This window comes from Pongo abelii, chromosome 4, assembly GCF_028885655.2.
Source record: "Pongo abelii isolate AG06213 chromosome 4, NHGRI_mPonAbe1-v2.0_pri, whole genome shotgun sequence".
In the NCBI taxonomy this organism is placed as follows: domain Eukaryota; kingdom Metazoa; phylum Chordata; class Mammalia; order Primates; family Hominidae; genus Pongo; species Pongo abelii.
Window position 1 is genome coordinate 143200177 of NC_071989.2, and position 24536 is coordinate 143224712.

Sequence of the window (24536 nt, forward strand, 5' to 3'; positions counted from 1 at the left end):
GGCAGATCACCTGAGGTCAGTTTGAAACCAGCCTGGCCAACATGATGAAACGCCATCTCTACTAAAAAAATACAAAAATTAGCCAGGCGTGTCGGCAGGCACCTGTAATCCCAGCTATTCGGGAGGCTGAGAGGAGAATCAGTGAGCCAAGATTACACCACCACATTCCAGCCTAAGTGAAAGAGCAAGACTTTATCTCAAACAAATAAATAAAAGTGTACTCCAGGCACAGTGGCTCATCCCTGTAATTTCAGCACTTTGAGAGACTCAGGTGGGGGGATCACTTGAGGCCAGGAGTTTGAGACTAGCCTTGGCAACATGGCAAGACCTCATCTCTACAAAAAAAAAAAAAAAAAATTGTTTAAGTATGGTCTTGTTGCAGATGAAGTACTGATAAATACCTATGCCCTTGAAAAAGCCTCTGCATTTGACAGTACATTATATATGTATTGTGTGTACTATAGCACCTCATTAAGACCAATCTGGCCAGGTACAGTGGCTCAAACCTGTAATCCCAGCACTTTGGGAGGCTAAGGCAGGAGGATCGCTTGAGCCCAGGACTTCAAGACCAGCTTGGGAAATATGAGGAAACCCTGTCTCTACAAAACATACAAAAATTGGCCCGGCACGCATCCATAATCCCAGATACTTGGGAGGCTGAGGTTGGAGGATCCCCTGAGCCTGGGGAGGTTGAGGCTGCAGTGAGCCATGATCACATCACTACATTCCAGCCTGGCAACAGAGCAAAAAAAAAAAAAAAAAAAAAAACCCAATCTGAGTTAATTTTCTAAAAACATCAGACCCACCATTCTTGTTGCACTTAACACAAAATTCCAATGATATGTTTGACTGTCCATTTCAATGGTTTCAGTGGAATATGGGCTCCCTGAGATCACAGTCCATGTCCTATGTTTTGTATCCTCAGTTTTGCATTTAATAAATACTTGTTGAATTGTTTATGGTCACACAGCTAGTAAGTGGCAGACCTAGCATTTAAATCCGTATCTATCTTCACTCCAAAGGCTGCCTGTCTGGTAACAATAAATACTATATAGAAGATGTAGTTTGTGATACATACATGGTATTTTAGTTTTTTTCAGTTTGGCTGGCTCATATCAAGCAGCATTATTAGAATATATCAATACTGCTTTTATTATTTGTACTCTGCAGCTGAAGGGACTGGAAAGAGGATGCTGTTATTGTAGACGCTAACGCAAGTGTTAAATTTAAGGAGTAACTTTACCTTTTTTTTTTTTTTTTGAGACAGTCTCACTCTGTCACCCAAGCTGGAGTGCAATGGCTCAATCTCAGCTCACTTCAACCTCCACCTCCCAGGTTCAAGCAATTCTCGTGTCTGCCTCCTAAGTAGCTGGGATTACAGGCGCATGCCACCACGCCTGGCTAATTTTTTTTTTATTTTTATTTTTTGTATTTTTAGTAGAGACAGAGTTTCACCATGTTGGTCAAGCTGGTCTTGAACTCCTGACCTCAAGTGATCTGCCTGCCTCAGCCTCCCAAAGTGCTGGGATTACAGGCGTGAGCCACCACACCCAGTCTAGAGTAACTTAACCTTAAGAACAGGTAAGTGGCTGGGTGCGGTGGTTCACGCCTGTAATCCCAGAAACTTGGGAGGCCGAGACGGGCAGATCAAGAGGTCAGGAGATCGAGACCATCCTGGCCGAAGTGGTGAAACCCCGTCTCTACTAAAATACAAAACATTAGCCTGGCGTGGTGGTGTGCACCTGGAGTTCCAGCTACTCGGGAGGCTGAGGCAGGGGAATCGCTTGAACCCGGGAGGCGGAGGTTGCAGTGAGTCGAGATCCCACCACCCCACTACAGCCTGGCGACACAGCAAGACTGCATCTCAAAAAAAAAACAAAAAAAACAAAACAGGTAAGTGATGTGGCCTTAGCAGCACCCTATTTATTTATTCATTCATTTGTATATTTTTTGAGTCCAGGTCTTGCTCTGTTGTTCAGTCTGGAGTACAGTGTCATGGTCATAGCTCACTGTAGCCCCAAACTCTTGGGCTCAAGTGGTCCTCCCACCTTAGCCTCTCAAAGTGCTGGGATTTCACACGTGAACTACCATGCCTGGTTTATTATATTTTGGGGACAGAGTCTCACTCTGTCATTCAATCTGGAGTACAGTGACGTGATTACAGCTCACTGCAGCCTCAACCTCATGGGCTCAAACAATCTTCCCACCTCAGCATCCTAAGTAGTTGGGACCACAGGCATGTGCCACCATGCCTGGCATTTTTTTTCTTCTGGTATTGGCAGGGTCTCCCTATGTTGTTGGCTAGGCTGACCTCCAACTCCTGGGCTCAAGCAGTCCTCCTGTTTCAGCCTCCCAAAGTGCTGGGATTATAGGCATAAGCCATTGCACCTGTCTGGGAAGCTCATCTGAGCCTTGGTATCCAGAGTTTTTATTGGAGCTAATTATGTAGACATGATTAATTAGCCATATGGCTGATTTCAGTTTTCAATCCCTCAGGAGGTGGAGCTGATACCATGTGACCCAGCTCTTTCACACTAAATCACATTGTTAGACTATCGTGCATGACCCACGGCCCCAGGCAAACAAAAACACTATGAAGCATGACATTCCAAGGGTTTAGGGATTACTTCCAAGAAGCCAGCAGTAAAGGCCAGACTGTTCTTTGGCAAGGTTAAATTCTTTACGCCTGCCCCTCTACATCGTAGAAGGGCCCGTTTCCTCAATTTTTTTGGATTATGTTATTTCTTCAATTCTCTCTTAGCTTTTCATCAGAGGTAAAAATAACATTTGTAGTTTCCAGTTACTACAGCTAGATCATGGTGTAGTAACAAAAATCTCAGTGATTTCTTTTTTATTTTATTTCTCTGGGCTAGGTGTAGTGGCTCACGTCTGTCATCCCAGCACTTTGGGAGGTTGAAGCAGGCAGATCACCTGAGGCCAGGAGTTCGAGACCAGGCTGGTCAACATGGTGAAACCCCCTCTCTACTAAAAATACAAAAAGCCAGGTGTGGTGGCTCGTGCCTGTAGTCCTAGCTACTTGGGAGGCTGAACCCGGGAGATGGAGGTTGCAGTGAGCCAACATCTCGCCACTGCACTCCAGCCTGGGTGACAGAATGGGACTCTGTCTCAAAAAAAAAAAAAAAAGCTTATTTCTCATCTATGCTAAATTATCCTCATGTGTTGTAAGAGGAGAAGCTTTACTTCACATCTATCTAACCCCAGAATCCAGGATCCAGACTGATGGCAACTCTAACATCACAGTCCTAATGGCAGAGAAGAATCTTAGAGAATCTCGCATTTGTCACTTTCATTGACTAGTGCAAGTCACATGGCTATGCCTGAGTTTGGGGAGGGGATGGCTGAAGAAGTACAGAGGAGCTAGATAGTGGAGATTAGTTATAATATTTATAATATATCCAAAAAAGAGCTTCCAGAGGGTTGAACTAAATGAGCACCTTATAGAGGCAAGTGGAATCACATGACTAACTTTGTGCAATGTGAGTCTAAAAAACTAGGACAGTGGATAGACATTAGTAGGAGGCTGACTGCTTTAATATGAGGTCAAATTTTAGAAGTTTATAGAATTTTAGAATTTTATAAGAGGAGCTGCCTACAGTGGTAGCAAATTCCTATATAAAAAACGAATTGGTCACTATTTCTCTCATAGTGACTATTGTGAAGATAGTTTAGATTTTCGTGAAGCACTGTTTTGCATGGTTATAACATTTGTCTGCTCCATTGAATCTAGAATAAGTTGGCTGTGCACGGTGGCTCCTGCCGGTAATCCCAGCACTTTGGGAGGCCGAGGTGGGAGGATCACCTGAGGTCAGGAGTTCAAGACCAGCCTGGCCAACATGGTGAAACCCTATCCCTACTAAAAATACAAAAATTAGCCAGGCATGGTAGCACATGCCTATAGTCCCAGCTACTCAGGAGGCTGAGGCAGGAGAATCACTTGAACCCGGGAAGCGGAGGTTGCAGTGAGCCGAGATTGGGCCACAATCCAGTGACCCAGCCTGGGTGAAAGAGGGAGACTCCGTCTGAAAAAAAAAAAAAAAAAGCTAAAGTCAACATATAGCATAAATGAGTAGCTGTGTCAGAGGGTGAGTAAACCTGGAATGTCTCCTCTTCCTTGATCAAATACCCACTAGCTAGTGGTTCACCAAATGGCTGGTGCTATTTTACTAAGGTCATCAGCTGATATAAGTGTGCAGTTTCATCTTGGTGGCTAGATCTCCCTCTAAAGAGAGCTGGCTGGAGATTTCTTGCTGATATTTCCTGGCTCATGGTGCTTCTGTGAAATATCTCCAGATTAAAGTGGCATTTAAAGCCCACTTCCAACCCTTCCTAGAGCATTCAGTGGGCAAAGGTTCCACCATTATAAATGTACTTGCTGTTGTCTTCCCTGTAGCCACCACAGCTTCTACTCCACCAGTTCATGTCTGGCACTTTCAAATCCAAACTCGAAACTCAAATCCTTTGCAAGTCTTCCTCAGTTATTCCCTTTAGCTGTAATGATGAATATTTGTCCCCATATATATATATATATATATATATATATATATATATATATATTTTTTTTTTTTTTTTTTTTTTTGAAACAGAGTCTCACTGTTGCCCAGACTGGAGTGCAGTGGCCAATCTTGGCTCACCGCAACCTCTGCCTCTGGGGTTCAAGTGATTCTCGTGCTTCAGCCTCCTGAGTAGCTGGGATTACAGATGTGCACCATCACACCCGGCTGATTTTTCTATTTTTAGTAGATAGGAGGTTTCGTCATGTTGGCCAGGCTGTTCTGGAACTTCTGGCCTCAAGTAATCCACCTGCCTCGGCCTCCCAAAGTCCTGGGATTGCAGGCATGACCCACCGTGCCTGGCCTTATTCCCATGAATTCTTATTCAAGATTTTATTGGAATGTTTATATTTGGTTATTTTCAAGAACAATATAACTTGTATGAGCTTAAAATATTTTATGGAAAATGGTAAATATTTGAAAATAGAATAGTATGATGAACATCTAAGTAGTGGTGAATATTTTCTTTTTTCTTTTTATCTTTTGAGACAGGGTCTCGCTTGGTCATCCAGGCTGGAGTGCAGTGGCGTGATCTTGGCTCAGTGTAATCCCTGCCTTCCAGGCTCAAGCGATCCTCCCGCCTCAGCCTACCAAGTAGCTAAGCTGAGTTATTTTTGAGACAGAGTCTCATTCTGTCACCCAGACTGGAGTGCAGTGGCACGATCTCAACTGACTGCAACCTCCGCCTCCCAGGGTCAAGCGATTCTCCTGCTTCAGCCTCCCAAGTAACTGGGATTAGCGACATGCACCACCACGCCTGGCTAATTTTTTGTATTTTTAGTAGAGACAGGATTTCACCATGTTGGCCAGGCTGGTCTTTAACTCCTGACTTCAGGGGATCCACCCTCCTTGGCCTCCCAAAGTGCTGGGATTATAGGCATGAGTCACAGTGCCTGGCCACTGATGGATATTTAAATAGTCCTATTACCTTATTTAATTTCACAGCTCTACAAGGAAGACATTGTCTTAATTTCATACATGTGGGAACTTTTGAAGGAGCAATGACTTGCCCAAAATATCATGGGAGGCAAGTGGCAGAAAGGCTTTGAAACTCAGGGCTGTCTGACTTCCTTTGTTATTCTGGCTACCCCTCCATTGGGCCTGCAAATTACTTGACTTTGTTAGAATGAAAATTTCTTTTTCTTAAATCTTTTTATATACAAATGCCATTTCAGACAAGAGTTTAGAATTACAGATTTGGAATAGTGATTATATGGTATGGAAGTGCTCCACCTCAAGAGCAAAAAAACCTTGCTTAGAAAAAAAACTTGTTTTTAGATAGGCTACTTAATATGCCTTAAAATCTGTGTGCATATTTTAACTTTCTATATTGGTATTTTCCTTTTACATATAAATAACACTAGCATGATTAATCCTGTTTTTTAGCATTTTACTTTTTTGAGACAGGGTCTCACTCTGTTGCCCAGGCTGGAGTGCAGTGGCACAAACACAGCTTAAGGAAGCCTCAGTCTCCTTCCTCCTATCTCAGTCCTTCCTCCTATCTCAGCCTCCCTAGCAGCTGGCCCTACAAGTACTCATCACCACACCCAGCTAATTGTTTTATTTTTTGTAGAGACAGAATCTCTCTATATTGTCCAGGCTGGTCTCAAACTCCTGGCCTCCTGCTTTGGCCTCCCAAAGTCCTGGGATTACAGGTGTGAATCACTCCACCTAGTTGGAATGATGTTTAGAATCATGTTATGAATCTCTGTCTGCCAAAAAAAATCCTACCTTCCCAACCAGGGAATTCTACCTGAGCTTTGTGTCCAGAGTTTTTTGTTGTTGTTGTTGTTGTTGTTTGTTTGTCTGAGACGGAGTCTCGTTCTGTCCCAGGCTGGAGTGCAGTGGCGCGATCTCGGCTCACAGCAACCTCCACCTCCTGGGTTCAAGCGATCCTCCTGCCTCAGCCTTCCAAGTAGCTGGGATTACAGGTGCGTGCCACCATGCCCGACTAATTTTCGTATTTTCAGTAGAGAAGGGGTTTCACCATGTTGGCCAGGCTGGTTTCGAACTCCTGACCTCGTGATCTGCCCGCCTCGGCCTCCCAAAGTGCTGGGATTACAGGCATGAGCCACCGCACCCAGACTGTCCAGAGTTTTTATTGGTGTAGGTTTGATCAACTGTTCACATGGCTTATCTGTCTCCAGCCCCTCAGTAGATTGAATGAATGGGCTTGCTTGTTTCGTGTGTTGTGTCCCGGCTTGTGTGTTTGTCCAGAAAAGTTGTTGCTCCTCCTTTCTTTCCTACTGGCAGGGCAGTACCTGGCCCAGGGCTGTGCTTATGGTAGAACTCAGTTCTATGAATTGTCCATCCTCAAATAGCCTTCATTACATGAGAGAAAAGGGCAAGCATCCTCCTCTAGCCTCTTCCCACTGCTTAATAAAGTGTCTCCCTTTCAGTAGCTGCCCTAATTCTGGATCCTCTCCATTCTGACATCTGGAAATTCACAGGAGGAAGGAGTGAGGAAATGAATCCCTTCTAAGTGGGTTTGTGTGAGGTGACTGATATGTCAGATATCTCACAAGAAAAACATAATAGCGGTAGTTTGTTGTTCCATCCTTTCCTGTGATTATGGAATAATGAATGTGACAATTCCGTGGGGCGTGGTGGCTCACGCCTGTAATCCGCGTGGATCATCAGGATGTCCCATAAAATAAAGCTTTTCATTATCACATGATCTTGGGCATGAAGAGTCCCAACTCCCCTGACTTTCATCTATTAGTCCTGTATCTAAGAAATGGGGTCAGCAGGAGTTCCAGCATCTCAGAATTGTGGTGATAACCAATACAAGTAAGGAAGTTATTAATTCCCCATTTGGTGGGTTCCTCAACCCCAGCCACTGGGGACGGTCCACGCCGGACCACCAGCAGCTCAGGCCTAAGGCCACGACGCGCAAGCGCAGCCTGCCAGCCTGGCTCTCTCCCAAAGCTTGCGTGCAGGTCGGCGGCGGGAGATGGGGTCTCGCGATGCGAGTGTGCGTGTGCGTGCGCGGCCCTCGCGAGCTCGCGCACGCCGCCTCTAACACTACAGGGTGGTAGCGGCCTCTTCGTACTGCGTCCGGGGCAGGACCGTGCGCGGCGGCCGCGGCGGGTGCTGGGAGCCAGCGTCTGCCTCGCCGCCGCCCTCGCTGCCTGCCCCTCCGTCTTGGCCCGTTCTCCGCACCGTGCAGAGGCGGCGGGCTGGGGAGGGAGCGGCGCCAGCGCGAGGTTCCCAGCCGCTGGGAAGCCCCTAGACGCGCCGAGGGGCCGGGCTACGAGCGGCTGAGGTAGGTAGGGGCGCGCGGGCTGGTCAGCCGGCCGAGAGCGGGGTCGGGCGGCGGCGAGAACGGGCGCCTCGCTGGCCGGCAAGAAGAGGCCTCCTGCCAAGGGGCCCTAGTGTAGCTGGAGTGAGAGGAGGGGCCCCGGACGTAGCCTGCTGTTGCCGGGTGTGGAGCCATTACGGGGGGACATTCCTCCTGCGGCGAGGGGAGGGAGCCCCCTTTCTTTTCTTTGAGAGGTCAGAATCCGCAGTCCGCCCTCCGCCTTTAAATAAAAGCCTGCCGGCTCGAGATCGGCGTCGCGATGGAGTGCCCGTGGACTTCTACGCTTGCGGAACTCCGAGTGGACGGACAGCGGCTTATGAATTTTGCTTTTTAGAGGGTACACAACCCTTTCTCTAGGGTGGCGTGCATCTTTTGCAAACTTGTTATTGCCAATACGCTAATAGTCGCTTTCAGCACACAACAGGTAATACATTCTAAACGCCTCGTGTCAAAATAAGGAGAGTCCTTATTTGTGCACCGTGGGGCACAGTTAAGGAGTAGGAAGAAGACAAAGGAGGCCGTTATTTATGTGCCGTCCTATTATCAAAACTTTCCGTGGTGGGGCAGGGTGCGTGGCTATTGGCCTCTGCTGAATGGACTTTCAGAGTGATTGAGGTGAGTTGCAAATCTTCATTTAGAATTATGAAACGTATATGATTATACATAATAGTTAGTCAAATGACCTGAAATAAATCTCTGAGAATTACGTGATCTTTGATCTTTGGAGAACAGAACTTGGGTTTTTTGAAAGGAAGCTTTCTCCATGTTTAGAAAGCTTCAGGGATGCTTTGTGAAGTTACTAAAAATAGTAACAGTTCTTTATGTTGGCAGTAATGACTGCCACATTCAAGAGAAAAGAAAGGAATTGTTCTATAAAGAACAGCTCATTTTAGGGGTTAAACTTTAGAGTTAAACACAATAAAACAACTTCAAGGATGGCAAGTTTTAGCTTATGCTTTAAGTATTCGAATTTAGTCACAGTCCAAATATATAGAAGCTCTTAGTTGACTCCTGTACATTCAGGGAACTATTTATTGGTTGTTTTTGTTTGTTTTGTGTTTTGAAACGGAGTCTCACTCTGTCCCCCAGGCTGGAGTACAGCTCACTGCAACCTCTGTCTCCCGGGTTCAAGCAATTCTCCTGCCTCAGCCTCTCAAGTAGCTGGGATTATAGGCATGCGCCACCACGCCCGGCTAATTTTTGTATTTTTAGTAGAGACGGTGTTTAACCATGTTGACCAGGCTGGTCTCGAACTCCTGACCTCGTGATCCACCCGTCTCAACCTCCCAAAGTGCTGGGATTACAGGCGTGAGCCACTGCACCCGGCCTCAGTAACTATTTGAAAAGATGATCTTTAACCTTTGATAGTCTGCACAACCTGTTCTATAACTCTGGGCTTCTATTCAGTCCACGCTGTCTAGAAATGTAGTATTCATTCTCTCTGGGTTTTTTTTTTTTTTTTTTTTTTTTCCTGAGATGGAGTCTGTTTCCTAGGCTGGAGTGCAGTGGCACGAACTCGGCTCACTGCAACCTCTGCCTTTGGGTTCAAGCGATTCTCTTGCCTCAGCCTCTGGAGTAGCTGGAGTTACAGGCACCTGCCACCATGCCCGACTAATTTTTTGGATTTTTAGAGATAGGGTTTCGCTGTGTTGTCCAGGCCAGGCTAGTCTGGAACTCCCGACCTCAACTGATCTGCCCACCTGGGCTTCCAAAAGTTCTGGGATTATAGGCCTGAGCCACCGCGCCGGACCATTCTGACTCTTTAGAAATGTGGCTTGGGACCGGTTGCGGTGGCTCTAGCCTGTAATCCCAGCATTTAGGGAGGCCGAGGCAGGCGGATCACGAGGTCAGGAGATCAAGACCATCCTGGCTAACACGGTGAAACCCCGTCTCTACTAAAAATATGAAAAATTAGCCAGGCATGGTGGCTGGCGCCTGTAGTCCCAGCTACTCGGGAGGCTGAGGCAGGAGAATGGCGAGAACCCGGGAGGCGTAGCTTGTAGTGAGCCAAGATTGGGCCACTCTTCTCCAGCCTGGGCGACAGAGCGAGACTCCATCTCAAAAAAAAAAAACAAAAACAAAAGAAATGTCGCTTGCATACTTTCAATGAAAGAGGCTTTTCGTCCGCGCGGTGGCTCACACCTGTAATCCCAGCACTTTGGGAGGCCAAGGCAGGCGAATCACCGGAGCTCAGGAGTTCGAGACCAGCCTGGCCAACATGGTGAAACCTCGTTTCTACTAAAAAAAAAGTATAAAAATTAGCCTAGCATGGTGGTACGTGCCTGTAATCTCAGCTACTCAGGGGGCTGAGACAGGAGAATTGCTTGAACCCAGGAGGTGGAGGTTGCAGTGAGCCAAGATTGCACCATTGCACTCCAGCCTGGGCAAGAGGAAAACTCCGTCTCAAAAAAAAAAGGCTGGGCGTGGTGCCTCACGCCTGTAATCCCAACACTTTGGGAGTCGAGGCAGGCGGATCACCTGAGGTCAGGAGTTCAAGACCAGCTCTGACCAACATGGTGAAACCTCGTCTCTACTGAAAATAAAAAAATTAGCCGGGCCTGGTGGCATGTGCCTGTAATCCCAGCTACTCAGGAGGCTGAGGCAGGAGAATCGCTTGAACCCGGGAGGCAGAGGTTGCGGTGAGTCAAGATTGCACCATTGCACTCCAGCCTGGGCAACAAGAGTGAAACTCCGTCTCAAAAAAAAAAAAAAAAAAAAAGGGGCCGGGCGTGGTGGCTCACGCCTGTAATCCCAGTACTTTGGGAGGCTGAGGCGGGTGGATCACAAGGTCAGGAGTTCAAGACCAGCCTGGCCAACATAATGAAACCCCGTCTCTACTAAATATACAAAAATTAGCTGGGCGTGGTGGCACTTGCCTGTAATCCCAGCCACTTCAGAGGCTGAGGCAGGAGAATCGCTTAAACCTGGGTGCCAGAGGTTGCAGTGAGCCAAGATCAAGTCACTGCACTCCAGCCTGGGCAACAGAGCTAGACTTTGTCTCAAAATGAAAAAAAGGGAGTGTTTCAACAATAGTTAGTCCGGAAGTGGGAGGAGGAAGGCATTATGGAGTGCAGGGTTAAGCTCACATTATGCAAATAATTTTTATATAAACATAAATATCCTGCATGTAAATATATAGTGATGGTTATGCACACAAGCATCTAATAGTGTTGATTCCCAACTTAATAAAGTTGAAGTCTGAAAATAGGAAAGGATTGGTTTTAGTTCTGTTTGCGTTTTTAAAATTAATTATTTACATGAGTAATTCTCATATTAAATTCCTTGTCTAGCTTGTTTGTTAATTATTAAGTAGAATACTGTACTGATTTATTGGCAGTAGCAGGGAAGGAATATATAGAACATACAGAAGCCCTGCACTTCAGAAATGTTAAGTCAGTGTCTTTTTTTTTTTTTTTTAAGGACAGAGTCTCACTCTGTCACCCAGCCTGGAGTGCAGAGGTGTGATCTTGGCTCACTGCAACCTCTGCCTCCCAGGTTCAAGCAATTCTGCTGCCTCAGCCTTCCGAGTAGCTGGGATTACAAGTGCATGCCTCCATGCCCAGCTAATTTTTGTATTTTTAGTAGTGATGGAGTTTCTGCCTGTTGGCCAGGCTGGTCTCGAACTCCTGACCTCAAGTGATCCACCCGCCTCAGCCTCCCAAAGTGCTGGGAGTACAGGCGTGAGCTACCACACCTGGCCAAGTCAGTGTCTCATTATCTTTCCATTGGAATAAATAGCTTTACTCTTGTCGATTTGTGCTTAGAATAGTGTTTTGCATGGAGTTGGCCCTCAATAAATGTGGGTTATGTCAGAACTAAATTTACATAATACAAACTAAAGGCATAAATTCTGGAGAATATTGAAGGAATGGAGAAATGGAGATGCGTGGTTTTTTGTTTGTTTGTTTGTTTTCTTTGAGATGGAGTTTGCTCTTGTTGCCCAGGCTGGAGTGCATTGGCATGATCTCAGCTCACTGCAACCTCCTCCTCCCAGGTTCAAGCGATTCTCCTGCCTCATCGTCCTGAGTAGCTGGGATTACAGGCATGTACCACCACGCCCAACTCAATTTTATTTTTAGTAGAGACGGGGTTTCTCCATGTTGGTCAGGCTGGTCTTGAACTCCTGACCTCAGGTGATCCACCCGCCTTGGCCTCCCAAAGTGCTGGGATTACAGGTGTGAACCACCACACCCGGCTAAGGTGCATGCTTTTTAAAAATTGCATGTGTGTTTTTTTTTTTTGAGTTGGAGTTTCGCTCTTGTCTCCCAGGCTGGAGTGCAGTGGTGCGATCTTGGCTCATTGCAGCCTCCACCTCCTGGGTTCAAGCGATTCTCCTGCCTCAGCCTCCCGAGTAGTTGGGATTACAGGCGTGCACCACTATGCCAGGCTAATTTTTTTTGTATTTTTAGTAGGGACAGGGTTTTACCATTTTGGCCAGGCTAGTCTCGAACTCCTGACCTCAGGTGATCTGCCTGCCTCAGCCTCCTAAAGTGCTGGGATTAGAGGCATGAGCCACCATGCCCAGCCGCACGTCTAATTTTTTAATGGTATGTTTTTTTCAGTGTGGATTAATATCTGAGTCAAGGATAGTGGCATTTTGCCTCTAAAAGCCTAACATAATGTAAGCTGAGACTGTATATCCTGAGTTCTGATAGATTATGAATGTTCATATATATATATACACACACATTTTATATGTACAGAAATACATAATATATATAATATGTATATAATTATATATTATATATATTCATTATATTATATATTATATATTATATTATATATAATACATATATTATATATTATATAATACATATATATTATACTATATATTATATATAATACATATATTATACATATTATATATATTATATAATATATAATACATGTATTATATATAATACATATATAATATATATTATATATAAAAAATATATATATTATATGTGTATTATATATATATAATATATATATTTATTTATTTATTTTGTTACCCTCCTGGTAAGTCACAGAACTTTTTTTTTCCCCACAAAATTTTTGTAAGTTTTTGTATTTTTAGTAGAAACAGGGTTTTACCATTTTGGCCAGGCTGGTCTCGAACTCCTGACCTTAGGTGATTTGCCCGCCTTGGCCTCTCACAGTAGGTGTGAGCCATCGTGGCTGTCCTGGTTGTCTTTACTAATTCTGGCATTAGCTTTTCTTCCATTTGGAAACCAAATCTATTTGACTTTTCAGTAAGAAAGAATTTGTGGATATTTGGTGAGGAAGAGGCTAAAAAGGTGAATAAAAACTTAAGTGAGAATATTTTAAGTTGGTCTGTGTTTTCATTTTAGTATAATCAAGCAATTTCATGGTGAAGGGTGGATTCCCTGCCCCCCCACCCCCTCCGCCCTCCAGGGAACATTTGGCAATGTCTGGAGAAATTTTTCGTTGTCAAATATTTAGGGGAAGGGAGAGAGGTGTTGCTACTGACATCTAGTGGGTAGAGGCCAGGGATGCTGCTAAACATTGTACAATGCAGTGGACAAACCACAACAAAATTATCTGACCCAAATGACAGTGCTGCTATTGAAAAACCATGGTATGCTACATTGTAAATTGTTGGTTCTGAAGTTGAATTATCAAAAGTCATATTTGGCTTAACCATTTCCTAATGTGTGACGCTGGCAGAATGCTTAAAGTCTGTAAAATAGAGCTAATAATATTTTATGTTCCTTATAGGCGTGTACTGAGGATTAAATCAGATAATGTGCAAAGAACCAAGCTTATTGCCTGGCACATAACAAAATGCTAAAAAATTGCTAATTTTCAGCCAATACTATATTTGGAACTCATCTTCAGAATCTCCTTTTTTCTCATCTGAAATTAGAATTTGAGCTAGTGAAATGATAATTAATAATCTAGTCCTTTTTTTTTTTTTTTTTTGAGATGGAGTCTTGCTCTGTCACTCAGGCTGGAGTGCAGTGGCACGATCTTGGCTTACTGCAACCTCTGCCTTCGGGGTTCAACCAATTCTCCTGCCTCAGCCTCCTGAGTAGCTGGGACTACAGGCACATGCCACCACGCCCAGCTAATTTTTTGTATTTTTAGTAGAGACGGTGTTTCACTGTGTTAGCCAGGATGGTCTCAATCTCCTGACTTTGTGATCCACCTGCCTCGGCCTCCCAAAGTGCTGGGATCACAGGCGTGAGCCACCGCGCCTGGCCAATAATCTAGTTCTTGTATCTGTGGGGAATGAGTGAAAAAATTATTCCACTTAATATTTGTGTTTAGCCCAGTCTTTTTATGCTCTCAAGTCTAAAAAGCTTTTGCCATGAACAAGTAACTTCTCACTGTAGATATTTTTCTATCATATTGAGACTTTAAGCCAGCTTGCCAATTGCTCTGTTGATTCTCAGCAAATGTTTCGTAATTTAACAGAATTTGATTCTGTGACTTCATGCTCATTTCCTTTTGCCTTTACAAACTAAAGTAAATTTACAGTGGTTTTGGCTAACCTTATTACCTGTTTGCAGCCTCTGGGAGTAACTGTTTTCATAACTGAGGTTTTGGTGCAGTCTTACATGTATGAAGGGTGCACACAAATATCTCCTAACAACTTGAGGCTAGACCTTAATATACATTTGTGACTCTTTCTAAATCCAAATTGGAACCCATATCTTTATCTTTCTTACCTCATCACAACATAATACTGTAGTGTCTGTAAAACTCTCATTTCCAGCCGGGCACGGTGGCTCACGCCTGTAATCCCAGCACTTTGGGAGGCCAAGGCGGGCGGATCACCTGAGGTCGGGAGTTCAAGACCAGCCTGACCAACATGGAGAAACCTCATCTCTATTAAAAATACAGTCCAGGCACGGTGGCTCACGCCTGTAATCCCAACACTCTGGGAGGCTGAGGCAGGCAGATCACGAGGTCAGGACATCAAGACCATCCTGGCTAACACGGTGAAACCCCATCTCTACTAAAAATACAAAATACTAGCCGGGCGTGGTGGCAGGTGCCTGTAGTCCCAGCTACTTGGGAGGCTGAGGCAGGAGAATGGCATGAACCCGGGAGGTAGAGGTTGCAGTGAGCCCAGATCACGCTACTGCACTCCAGCCTGGGTGACAGAGCAAGACTCCGTCTCAAAAAAAAATAAAAAATAAAAAATAAAATGAAAATACAAAATAAAAATAAAAAATTAGCCAGGCGTGGTGGCACATGCCTGTAATCCCAGCTACTCGGGAGGCTGAGGCAGGAGAATCGCTTGAACCCAGGAGGCGGAGGTTGCGGTGAGCCAGGATCGTGCCATTGCACTCCAGCCTGGGCAACAAGTGCGAAACTCCACCTAAAAAAAAAAACAACAACCTGTCATTTCCTCTGTCTAAATGATATGGCTATTTAGAGCTAGTTTGTTGTGGTAGTGGTTTTAATAAGTCCTTTATATATTAAAAAAAAAAAAAATCACAGGGATGTCCTTACAGACAAAATAGAGACTTTGGACCTTTTTTTTTTTTTTTTTTTTTTTCCTATTTCAAGAGCAGGAATCTTGCTATGCTGCCCAGGCTGGATTCAAACTCCTGGGCTCAAGTAATCCTCCCACCTCAGCCTCCCTAATAGCTGATGCCACCATGCCTGGCTGGACTGTTCTTTAATAAGTCAGGGCTTGTGTAAGGGAAGATGATCCACACTATTTATGATCAAGGGAGAAAGCAATGTTGTATGTACATTCAACTTTTTGTCTTGATAAATATACCTTACAAATAGGAGGTATTGGCTGGGTGCGGTGGCTCACGCCTGTAATCCCAACACTGTGGAAGGCCGAAGCAGGCAGATCACGAGGTCAGGAGTTCGAGACCAGCCTGACTAACACGGTGAAACCCCGTCTCTACTAAAAGTACAAAAATTAGCCAAACATGGTGGCAGGCACCTGTAGTCCCAGCTACTCAGGAGGCTGAGGCAGGAGAATTGCTTGAACCCAGGAGGCGGAGGTTGCAGTGAGCTGAGATCGCGTCACTGGACTCTAGCCTGGGCGACAGAGCAAGACTCCATCTCAAAAAAAATTTTTTTTAAAAAGGAGGTATTTTATTATGGTTGTTATCCATATTTTTGTAGTATAAGTCTTAAGCATTTGTATAATGTTCACTCATTTTAGCTAATGGAAACCTTTGTTTACTTTCTGTATTGGTACTGCCTTCTGTTGGAATGGAGGATGTTTGAAGGGAGTCAGTACCTTGGGCCAAGAGATTGTATTCTTTACACTTGATCTTAGCCAGAAGGCCAAGAAGCAGTAGAGATTGTGTTCATTGCTTGGCACATGCTTGCTTTTGTGAAGTGTAACATATACTCAGGGTTCTGTATAAATAATAAATTACAATAACGATGGAGTGTCCATCTTGTGGAAACTGTTGTCAGGCCAGAAGTATACATGTGAGAAATACAATAAAAGGCCAACAGGAGGCATTCTAAGAACATCAGGCAAACTGAAAAAAAGAATTGTGTTAATAAGAGTTCTTGGCTTTACTATTATTCTTTTGAGGTTTAGTAATCTAGAAGAGAAAAGCCCACAGAATAGAACATTCGTTTTTGACTTACACACTTTTCCGGTTCCTAATTGGAGAACATTATAGCTATGAAATCAGTATTATAATAGAGTTATCTTGTATGATGTTTGTCCCGTGATTAAATTGAGAAGAAGTATCCTTGAATCTGCTGATGTGTGTTTGTTTATAAGTGGTCTGGAGTCCTGCCTGTCAGCCTAATTTTATGTAGCCTGCATAGTTGTTGGAAGACAGACTGTTTTCTCACTGAATGCTGCATACAGATATGTATTTGTGTATGTGTATTTATATATATTTGTCTTTTATTTTTGGTAGAAAATGATGCATCCTGTTGCCAGCAGTAATCCAGCTTTCTGTGGGCCTGGCAAGCCTTCCTGCCTCAATGAAGATGCCATGAGAGCTGCTGATCAGTTTGACATATATTCCTCCCAGCAAAGCAAATACAGCCACACAGTCAACCACAAACCAATGGTTTGTCAGAGGCAAGACCCATTAAATGAAACACACTTGCAGACTACAAGTGGCAGAAGCATAGAAATAAAAGACGAACTAAAGAAAAAGAAGAATCTCAACCGATCTGGTAAGCGTGGCCGGCCTTCGGGAACCACCAAATCAGCAGGATACCGGACCAGCACAGGCAGACCCCTGGGAACCACCAAAGCAGCTGGATTTAAGACAAGTCCAGGCAGACCTTTGGGGACAACTAAAGCTGCGGGATACAAAGTCAGCCCAGGCAGACCTCCAGGTAGCATTAAAGCTCTATCCCGTCTTGCCGATCTTGGTTATGGCTGTGGCACTGCTGCTTTTCCTTACCCTATGATGCATGGCAGAGCAGTTCATGGGGTAGAGGAAACTAGCAGTGAAGTCAAACCACCCAATGAGTGAATGAGGCAGGAAAAGAGGGCCAGGTTTAGAAGGAAGATTGTGAATAATCCCAAAGCTTCTTGGTTTTATTTTGATATACATAATTTTATGGCCTGGGCTTTCCAAATTTGTTTTCCTGTTTGGTTTTTTTCCTGCTTTTGCTCAAAAACTGCCATATGCTGACAGATGCACTCAGGGCATGAGCAGTGGCATTGTATTTGTACATAGGTTCAAGTGTAACACCTAACTAAATCATTTTTCCTTTTCCTTTAGAGTTATGGTTATGTCTCATGTTTCATTACTACTTTGGGGCTGTTCTAAATAGATGCTTTATGTGATAAACTGAAACCATTATACCTATTAGTTTATGAAGTAAGCCTACAATATAATAAAGACACTAACGTATTTTTAACTGATGGAGCAAAAAAGCAAACTAATGAATCAGGATTACTTGAGGTAATGGTTGTGTGAGTTTTTGTAACATTTATTTTCACAAGATGGGACACAGATATTTGTATGCTTTGGCATTTACATCAACTTCAAATGTTAAAAAAACTTATTTTTAATGTTCTAGGTTTAAGCAGCTTGTAATTTATTGATCTACATGGCATTAATTGATTTAACCATTATACCTGAAATAATTCTTTAGTGTTTGCCTTTGAGCACTGATAGGTTGTGTATTTTTTAATTGCCTAAGAGCATATATACCAAACACTACAAACAATTCATATTTACAGGAAATTTAAACTATTTTATAAAAACTGCACATTACATTTTTGGTGAAATATAGTGCATTCTGAGGATAGCATATTTCATATAATAGAAAAAGAAACATTCTCTAGGTTTGCATGTAGCTATAGTCACTATATTTTGCCTTTCATATAGAAAGTTTTAAAGTATTATGTTTAAAAACATTTATTGGCCGGGTGTGGTGGCTCACACCCAGCACTTTGGGAGGCTGAGGCGGGTGGATCACTTGAGGTCAGCAGTTCAAGACCAGCCTGGCCAACATGGTGAAACCCCATCTCTACTAAAAATACAAAAATTAGCCAGGCGTGGTGGCGGGCGCCTGTAATCCAAGCTACTCGGGAGGCTGAAGCAGGAGAATTGCTTAAACCCAGGAGGCAGAGGTTGCAGTGAGCCAAGATTGCGCCACTGCACTCCAGCCTGGGTGACAGAGTAAGACTCCGTCTCAAATAAATAAATAAATAAAACCATTTATTGATGTTGCTCATTTATTTGGAACGTTTTTAGTTTTTCTCAGAAATTGTCCCATTGCATTAGCACTTACTGTGTTTTCAGGTTTATATCTACCAAAGGACACAAATTGAATGGTAGACTGTAAAACTGGTATAAACAGAATGCAGTTTCCTGACCATCAGAACCCAAATATTAAGAAACATATAGGAATCCATCTATGCATGAAACATGTAAAAAATATGTTGGTTAGTTTAATTAAAAATCTTATTGTGGGTCCAGTGAGACCATTTCATCCAAAAGATTTTTTCCCCCAATGATGTTTGCTTTAGAAGCAAGATAGAAAGGAAAAAAAGTATTAGGTAGATATGTATAGTAGGGACAGAGGGAAATCTTTCTTCTTTCCTTTCTGAAAGTAATACTTCTTGTTACACATTTTATTTATTCTGAGTTTGTTCTAAATAAAATATTATAAACTTCAGACTTGAAAAAATTCCACTGAATTTTAAAGTTACAATGTTTGTATTTGGGATTTTAAATGCCTTTGAGATTAAAATGTAGAATTGCAGGACCCAAAAACTTTTAAAATAATTAAAATTTTAAAAGGGCACATGTTGTGTTTTTTGGGCTTTCTATTAGTTAATGCAAACTCTGATTGCAAATGGATGTCATGTTTCATACCTTTTTTATCAGGAAAAAAGCAGCAAGCCTTCAGGTGTTCCAGTGATGCCTGACACAATGAGCTGGACTTTATGCTGCTCTTTACAGTAAGAGGTGTTGCATTGTATGTGGGGACTATGTGCACTGGCATCTAAGACAGTGACCTCAACAATATTAGCTTTGCACAAACCATAGAGAACGATGTTGGATGGCTACATAATCAGTTATAACATTCTGGCAGCTAAATTGCTACAAGAGCTTTTTCTTGCAGAAGCTTAAAATATAAGATTTTTAATAATTTACTCAGAACAGTATAACTTCTGACACACACAAATGCTTGCCTCATATGTTCGTTACCTACTCTCCACATGTATCTGTCATTTAGCTGTTTCTCAAGATGATGTTCAGCAGTTGGCTGCTTAGAAATCTTTTTCAAGCCAGTTTCTAAAGACATTTGTTTAATGTTCTACCATAGAATAATGCACACCATTGTCAAAGATTTGATTGTTGTGTTTTATAGTAAGTCCATTTGACATTTATTTCCCTTTCAGTTTATTTTCCTTCCTTATTTTGTTATACATACCCTTCCCTTTCTCCCCTGCCTTTCCTACATTCATTCCTCTTCCTCTACCCTCCAGCACATCTACTTACTGGTGCTGTGCTGTGTGTCAGAAGATAAAACAGGTGTATTATTGTATAATGAATTTTGTATACATGTTTATGAAATGGTGAGATCAACTAAAGGAGGCATGTTCATAACAGTGTTTATTATCAGGAGCTATGTCCCAGGAAAAAAAAACGGGAGGGGCAAATGGCTACAGTTGTAAATGGATAACATCATTTAGAAAGCCGAATTTACTGTTCGTCTGAGCGGTTACCTGAAGTATTATATCTATGCACTGGTGAGCATCTCCTGATTCCACTTACTTTTCTCCCTGTGAACAGTTTACTGGTGCCATGCTGAAGAGAAAGACATCTAAGTGATAACATGAATGAAGTCTTAAAATTTAAAGTATTTTTACTGTTATATAAACTAAAGACTACATTGTGCATCTTTTGTAACACTGTCTCTTGTTATGATAAACACTGAAATAGCATGTTAAACAGTTGCCTATACTTTAATATAATCAGTTGGGGAAAACTGGCCTTTTCTCCCCCACTGTATGATTGTTTCTTGAAAGGTAAATTGCTAATTTTATACTGTGTAGTTCTGTTCTTCACAAAATAGGTTTCATTATTCTATATTTAAACTGTTGGTCAGAAAATGATCTGCAATTCAAGTAAGTTTGCATTACTTTTTTCTTTAAAAAGTACTTTAACATGCCTTATTTATTATATTAGCAAATAAGGAGCTAATAACAGATGACATTTTCATTTTTTGACAGATATAACCTTGCATAACTAGTATTTAGGATGATTTTGATACTATCTTTAGAGTTTTGCACTGGATATTAAAAAATGGCACAATGTATTGGAAGAAAATGAGTAGTATCTGGTTTAATTTTTAATATTTAGGGACATTTTAAAAAATCAGTGTTTTAATTAGACTAAAAATTCTTTATATTTTTTATTTACTTTTTAAAGAAACATCTGTCAAAGTAATATTGATTCCAAACTGATGTTTGTGTGAATTTACATGTCTATTTTAATGAACTAAGAATAGAGTTTCTTTGAGTTAAGGAGAAAAAAATATATATTTGGGTCCATTTATTAGGTTAAAGTTGACCCATTCAGTGTAAAAATAACCACAGTGTGTGAGCTAAAGAAAAAAAAAGTAAATTTCTCCTTTATATTCTAAGAAGCTTTAAAAGAACAATTCAGGGGATATTGATAACTGCTACTCTGTCGGTCATTGTCTCTATATGCAGTAAAATTTTATGGTCCCTTTATAGGAATATAAAGAATTCAAAACAGTTTTTCAAACGATTTTTTTTCTTGGACATAAAAAATTTTGATGCTATTCTATTTTTGTTTTTATTATAGCTTAACTGTATGCTGTTAAACTCTAGGATGTATCTGAATCTTTCCTTTTTCCCCCTCCTCCTCCAAATATATAAATCTGTGCTCTCACATATAATGTATTTAATTTTTGGAAAATTTAATGCTATATAGTAAATCAAGTGTGTGATTTAAAGTAATCAGATCACTTTGATTCTTTTAAGTTTTCAGAATTTCTTTTTTCCACAGGTAATTTTGGAGAAAATAATTACCAATTAACTGATAATAAGCACGCTGTCCTCTGCTGTAAAAAGTCTGAATAGATACTGTGTATGTTTTTATGTCCATGAACTTGAGCTACTCGTGTGCAATTATGTGTATGGGAATGGAGTAGTGTTCATGATTTGTATCTACATCATCATATGGATGTATATTTATTAATAAAGTCATTACTTTAAAACCAACTGTGTTTACTATGTTTTTTAGTATGGTACTTTTCAAGTACTTAAGTGGTAAATGGTAAACCTTTTTCATGACTGTAGATCTTGTGTTTTTCTTAGAATTTTGCTTTTTTTTTTCTTTTTTAAGACAGGGTCTCACTCTGTCACCCAGGCTGGAGTTCAGTGGCGTGATCATAGCTCACAGCAGCCTTAACTTTCTCGGCTCAAGCAGTCCTCCTACCTTCCCACCTCAGCCTCCCGAGTAGTTGGGACTACAGGTACCTGCCACCATGCCCAGCTAATTTTTTATTATTTTTATTTTTATTTTTATTTTTTTTGGAGATGGAGTCTCACTCTGTCTCCCAGGCTGGAGTGCAGTGGCGCGATCTTCGCGCACTGCAAACTCCGCCTCCCGGGTTCACGCCATTCTCCTGCCTCAGCCTCCCGAGTAGCTTGGATTACAGGTGCCCCCACCACGCCCGGCTCATCTTTTGTATTTTTAATAGAGACGGGGTTTCACTGTGTTAGCCAGGATGGTCTTGATCTCCTGACCTCGTGATCCACCCGCCTTGGCCTCCGAAAGTGCTGGGATTACAGGTGTGAGTCACTGCGCCCGGCCTTAATTTTTTAATTTTTGTAGAGATGGGGTCCCCTATGTTGCCCAGGCTGGTCTCAAACTCCTGGTCTCTGGCCAGGCATGGTGGCTCACCCTTGTAATCGCAGCACCTTGGGAGGCCAAGGTGGGTGGATCACGAGATCAGGAGTTCGAGACCAGCCTGGCCAAGATGGTGAAACCCCATCTCTACTAAAAATACAAAAATTAGCTGAGCGTGATGGCAGGTGCCTGTAATCCCAGCTACTTGGGAGGCTAAGGCACAGAATTGCTTGAACCCTGGAGGCAGAGGTTGCAGCGAGCTGAGATCACGCCACTGCACTCCAGCCTGCACGACAAACTTAAAAAAAAAAAGATAAATCAGAATACAGCTAGAAATAAAAAAAGATGCATCAGACAAATAGTTCTACTAAAAGGCTAATATTTAAATTTAAAAATTATTGATCCCTTTGGTTTTTTAAAAAAATTAGATATTAAACACAGCTCATTTTTAAATTTATTTTGAGATACAGTCTCTGTCACCCAGGCCAAAGAACAGTGGCACAATCATAGCTCACTGCAGCCTTGAACTTCTGGGCTCAAGTGATCCTCCCACCTCAGTCTCCAAAGTAGCTGGGACTACACCCAGCTTATTTTTTTTTTTAAGTTTTTTTGTAGAGACAGGGTTTTGCTATGTTGCCCAGGCTGGACTTGAACTCTTGGCCTCAGACAATCTTCCTGCCTCAGCCTCCCATAGTGCTAGGATTACAGAAGCGACAGCTCATTTTGTTATTTATTTTTTGAGATGGGGTCTTGCTCTGTCACCCAGGCTGAAGTGCAATGGCACGACCTTAGGTCACTGCAACCTCCAAATCCTGGGCTCAAATGATCCTCCCAAGTCAGCCTCCTAAGTAGCTGGGACTACAGTCATGTGCTACCATGCCTGGCTAGTTTGTATTTTTTTTTTTTTATCGTGTGCATATGTATTTAAATAGAGATGTGGCCTCACTAAGTTGCCCACACCTGTCTTGAACTCCTGGGTTCTTAGGTATCCTCCTGACTCGGTCCCCTGAAGGCCTGGGATTACAGGCGTGAGCCACTACACCTACCCTGCCTAGATTGTTAAAAGTCCTTTCACTCATAGATGGTCATGTGCTATTGATTAGGTGGGCTATTCCTGAAAAGGTCTACACCATCATAGGTACGGACAGTTTGCTTGGGCTCACAGGATTACTTATTGTTTATTAAGTATATTTTAGTCCAATTTTTTCTAGTTCATAGAGTTTCTGTAATATTTATTTGTCCATTGTAATTATATTTCCCCATATTCTCAAGCAGATCATTTGAAAAAGCTAACCAATTGAAGATCTGTAGGTTGAAGAGAAGGCAGTCTCCATTTATCACCTAGAATTTTTTTTAGACAGGGTCTCACTCTGTTGCCTAGGCTGGAGTACAGTGGTGTGATCACAGCTCACTGCACCTCAACCCTCTGGGTTCAGGCAATCCTCCCACCCCATCCTCTCGGGTAGCTGGGACTGCAGGTGCACACCACTATGCCTGGCTAATGTTTCAAATATATATATGTGTGTGTGTGTGTGTGTGTGTATATATATTTTTTTGTTTGTTTGTTTGAGATGGAGTCTCGCTCTGTCGTCCAGGCTAGAGTGCAGTGGCATGATCTCAGCCCTCTGCAACCTCCGCCTCCTAGGTTCAAACGATTATCCTGCCTCAGCCTCCCAAGTAGCTGGGATTACAGGTGCCTGCCACTGTTCCTGGCTAATTTTTGTATTATTAGTAGAGACAGGGTTTCACCGTGTTGGCCAGGCTGGCCTTGAACTCCTGACCTCGTGAGCCACCACGCCCAGCCTATGTTTTATATTTTTTTGGAGAGACAGGTTTTGCCACATTGCCCAGACTGGTCTTGAACTCCTGGACTCAAGCTATCTGTGCGCCTTGGCCTCTCAAAGTGCTGGGATTACAAGCATGAGCCACCATGCCTGGCCTAGTAGTAGTGTTTTTGTACTGGCTTTGAGATAAATGTGGCCATGGAAGCTGATACATTTCATTTTATCTCTGCGGCCATTCTGTTGTGAGAACTTTGGGGCTTTGAAGTAGCTTCTAAGGAGAGTGACAGAAAAAAATCAGTCTTAAAATTTTCTCTGTCATTTGTCTTTCTTGTGAACTCTCTTAAAATTTTTTTTCTCTGGGGATTTTTAGTCCATTCTGTTAGGTGTTTATTTCCATATGGGCTTGGCATGTTTTTAAGTACAGAATCTGCCCCTTTTGTCTTTAATCTGCCTGGTGCTGGTTTGTGATCACTTAAGAAGCTAGTTTGTCATTGGCCAGGCACAGTGGCTCATGCCTGTAATCCCAGCACTTTGGGAGGCTGAGGCGGGTGTATCACGAGGTCAGGAAATTGCGACCATCCTG

General features: G+C 42.6%; 1 protein-coding gene across 4 annotated transcripts; it reads left to right on the forward strand.

Moving 5' to 3' along the window:
* The first annotated feature begins 7552 nt into the window (after positions 1 to 7552).
* On the forward strand, positions 7553 to 21538 carry C4H5orf24 (chromosome 4 C5orf24 homolog). Of its 4 annotated transcripts, none has more exon segments than NM_001133606.1 (3): positions 7815 to 7836; positions 16731 to 17160; positions 19170 to 21534. In NM_001133606.1, coding segments are annotated over 2 exon segments (468 nt in total). In that variant the 5' UTR covers positions 7815 to 7836; positions 16731 to 16733; the 3' UTR covers positions 19211 to 21534.
* Positions 21539 to 24536: the final 2998 nt, after the last annotated feature.

Excerpts from the sequence above, each read along its gene's own strand:
- C4H5orf24 (XM_009241056.4), top strand. The coding sequence starts at position 16,734 with ATGATGCATCCTGTTGCCAGCAGTAATCCAGCTTTCTGTGGGCCTGGC.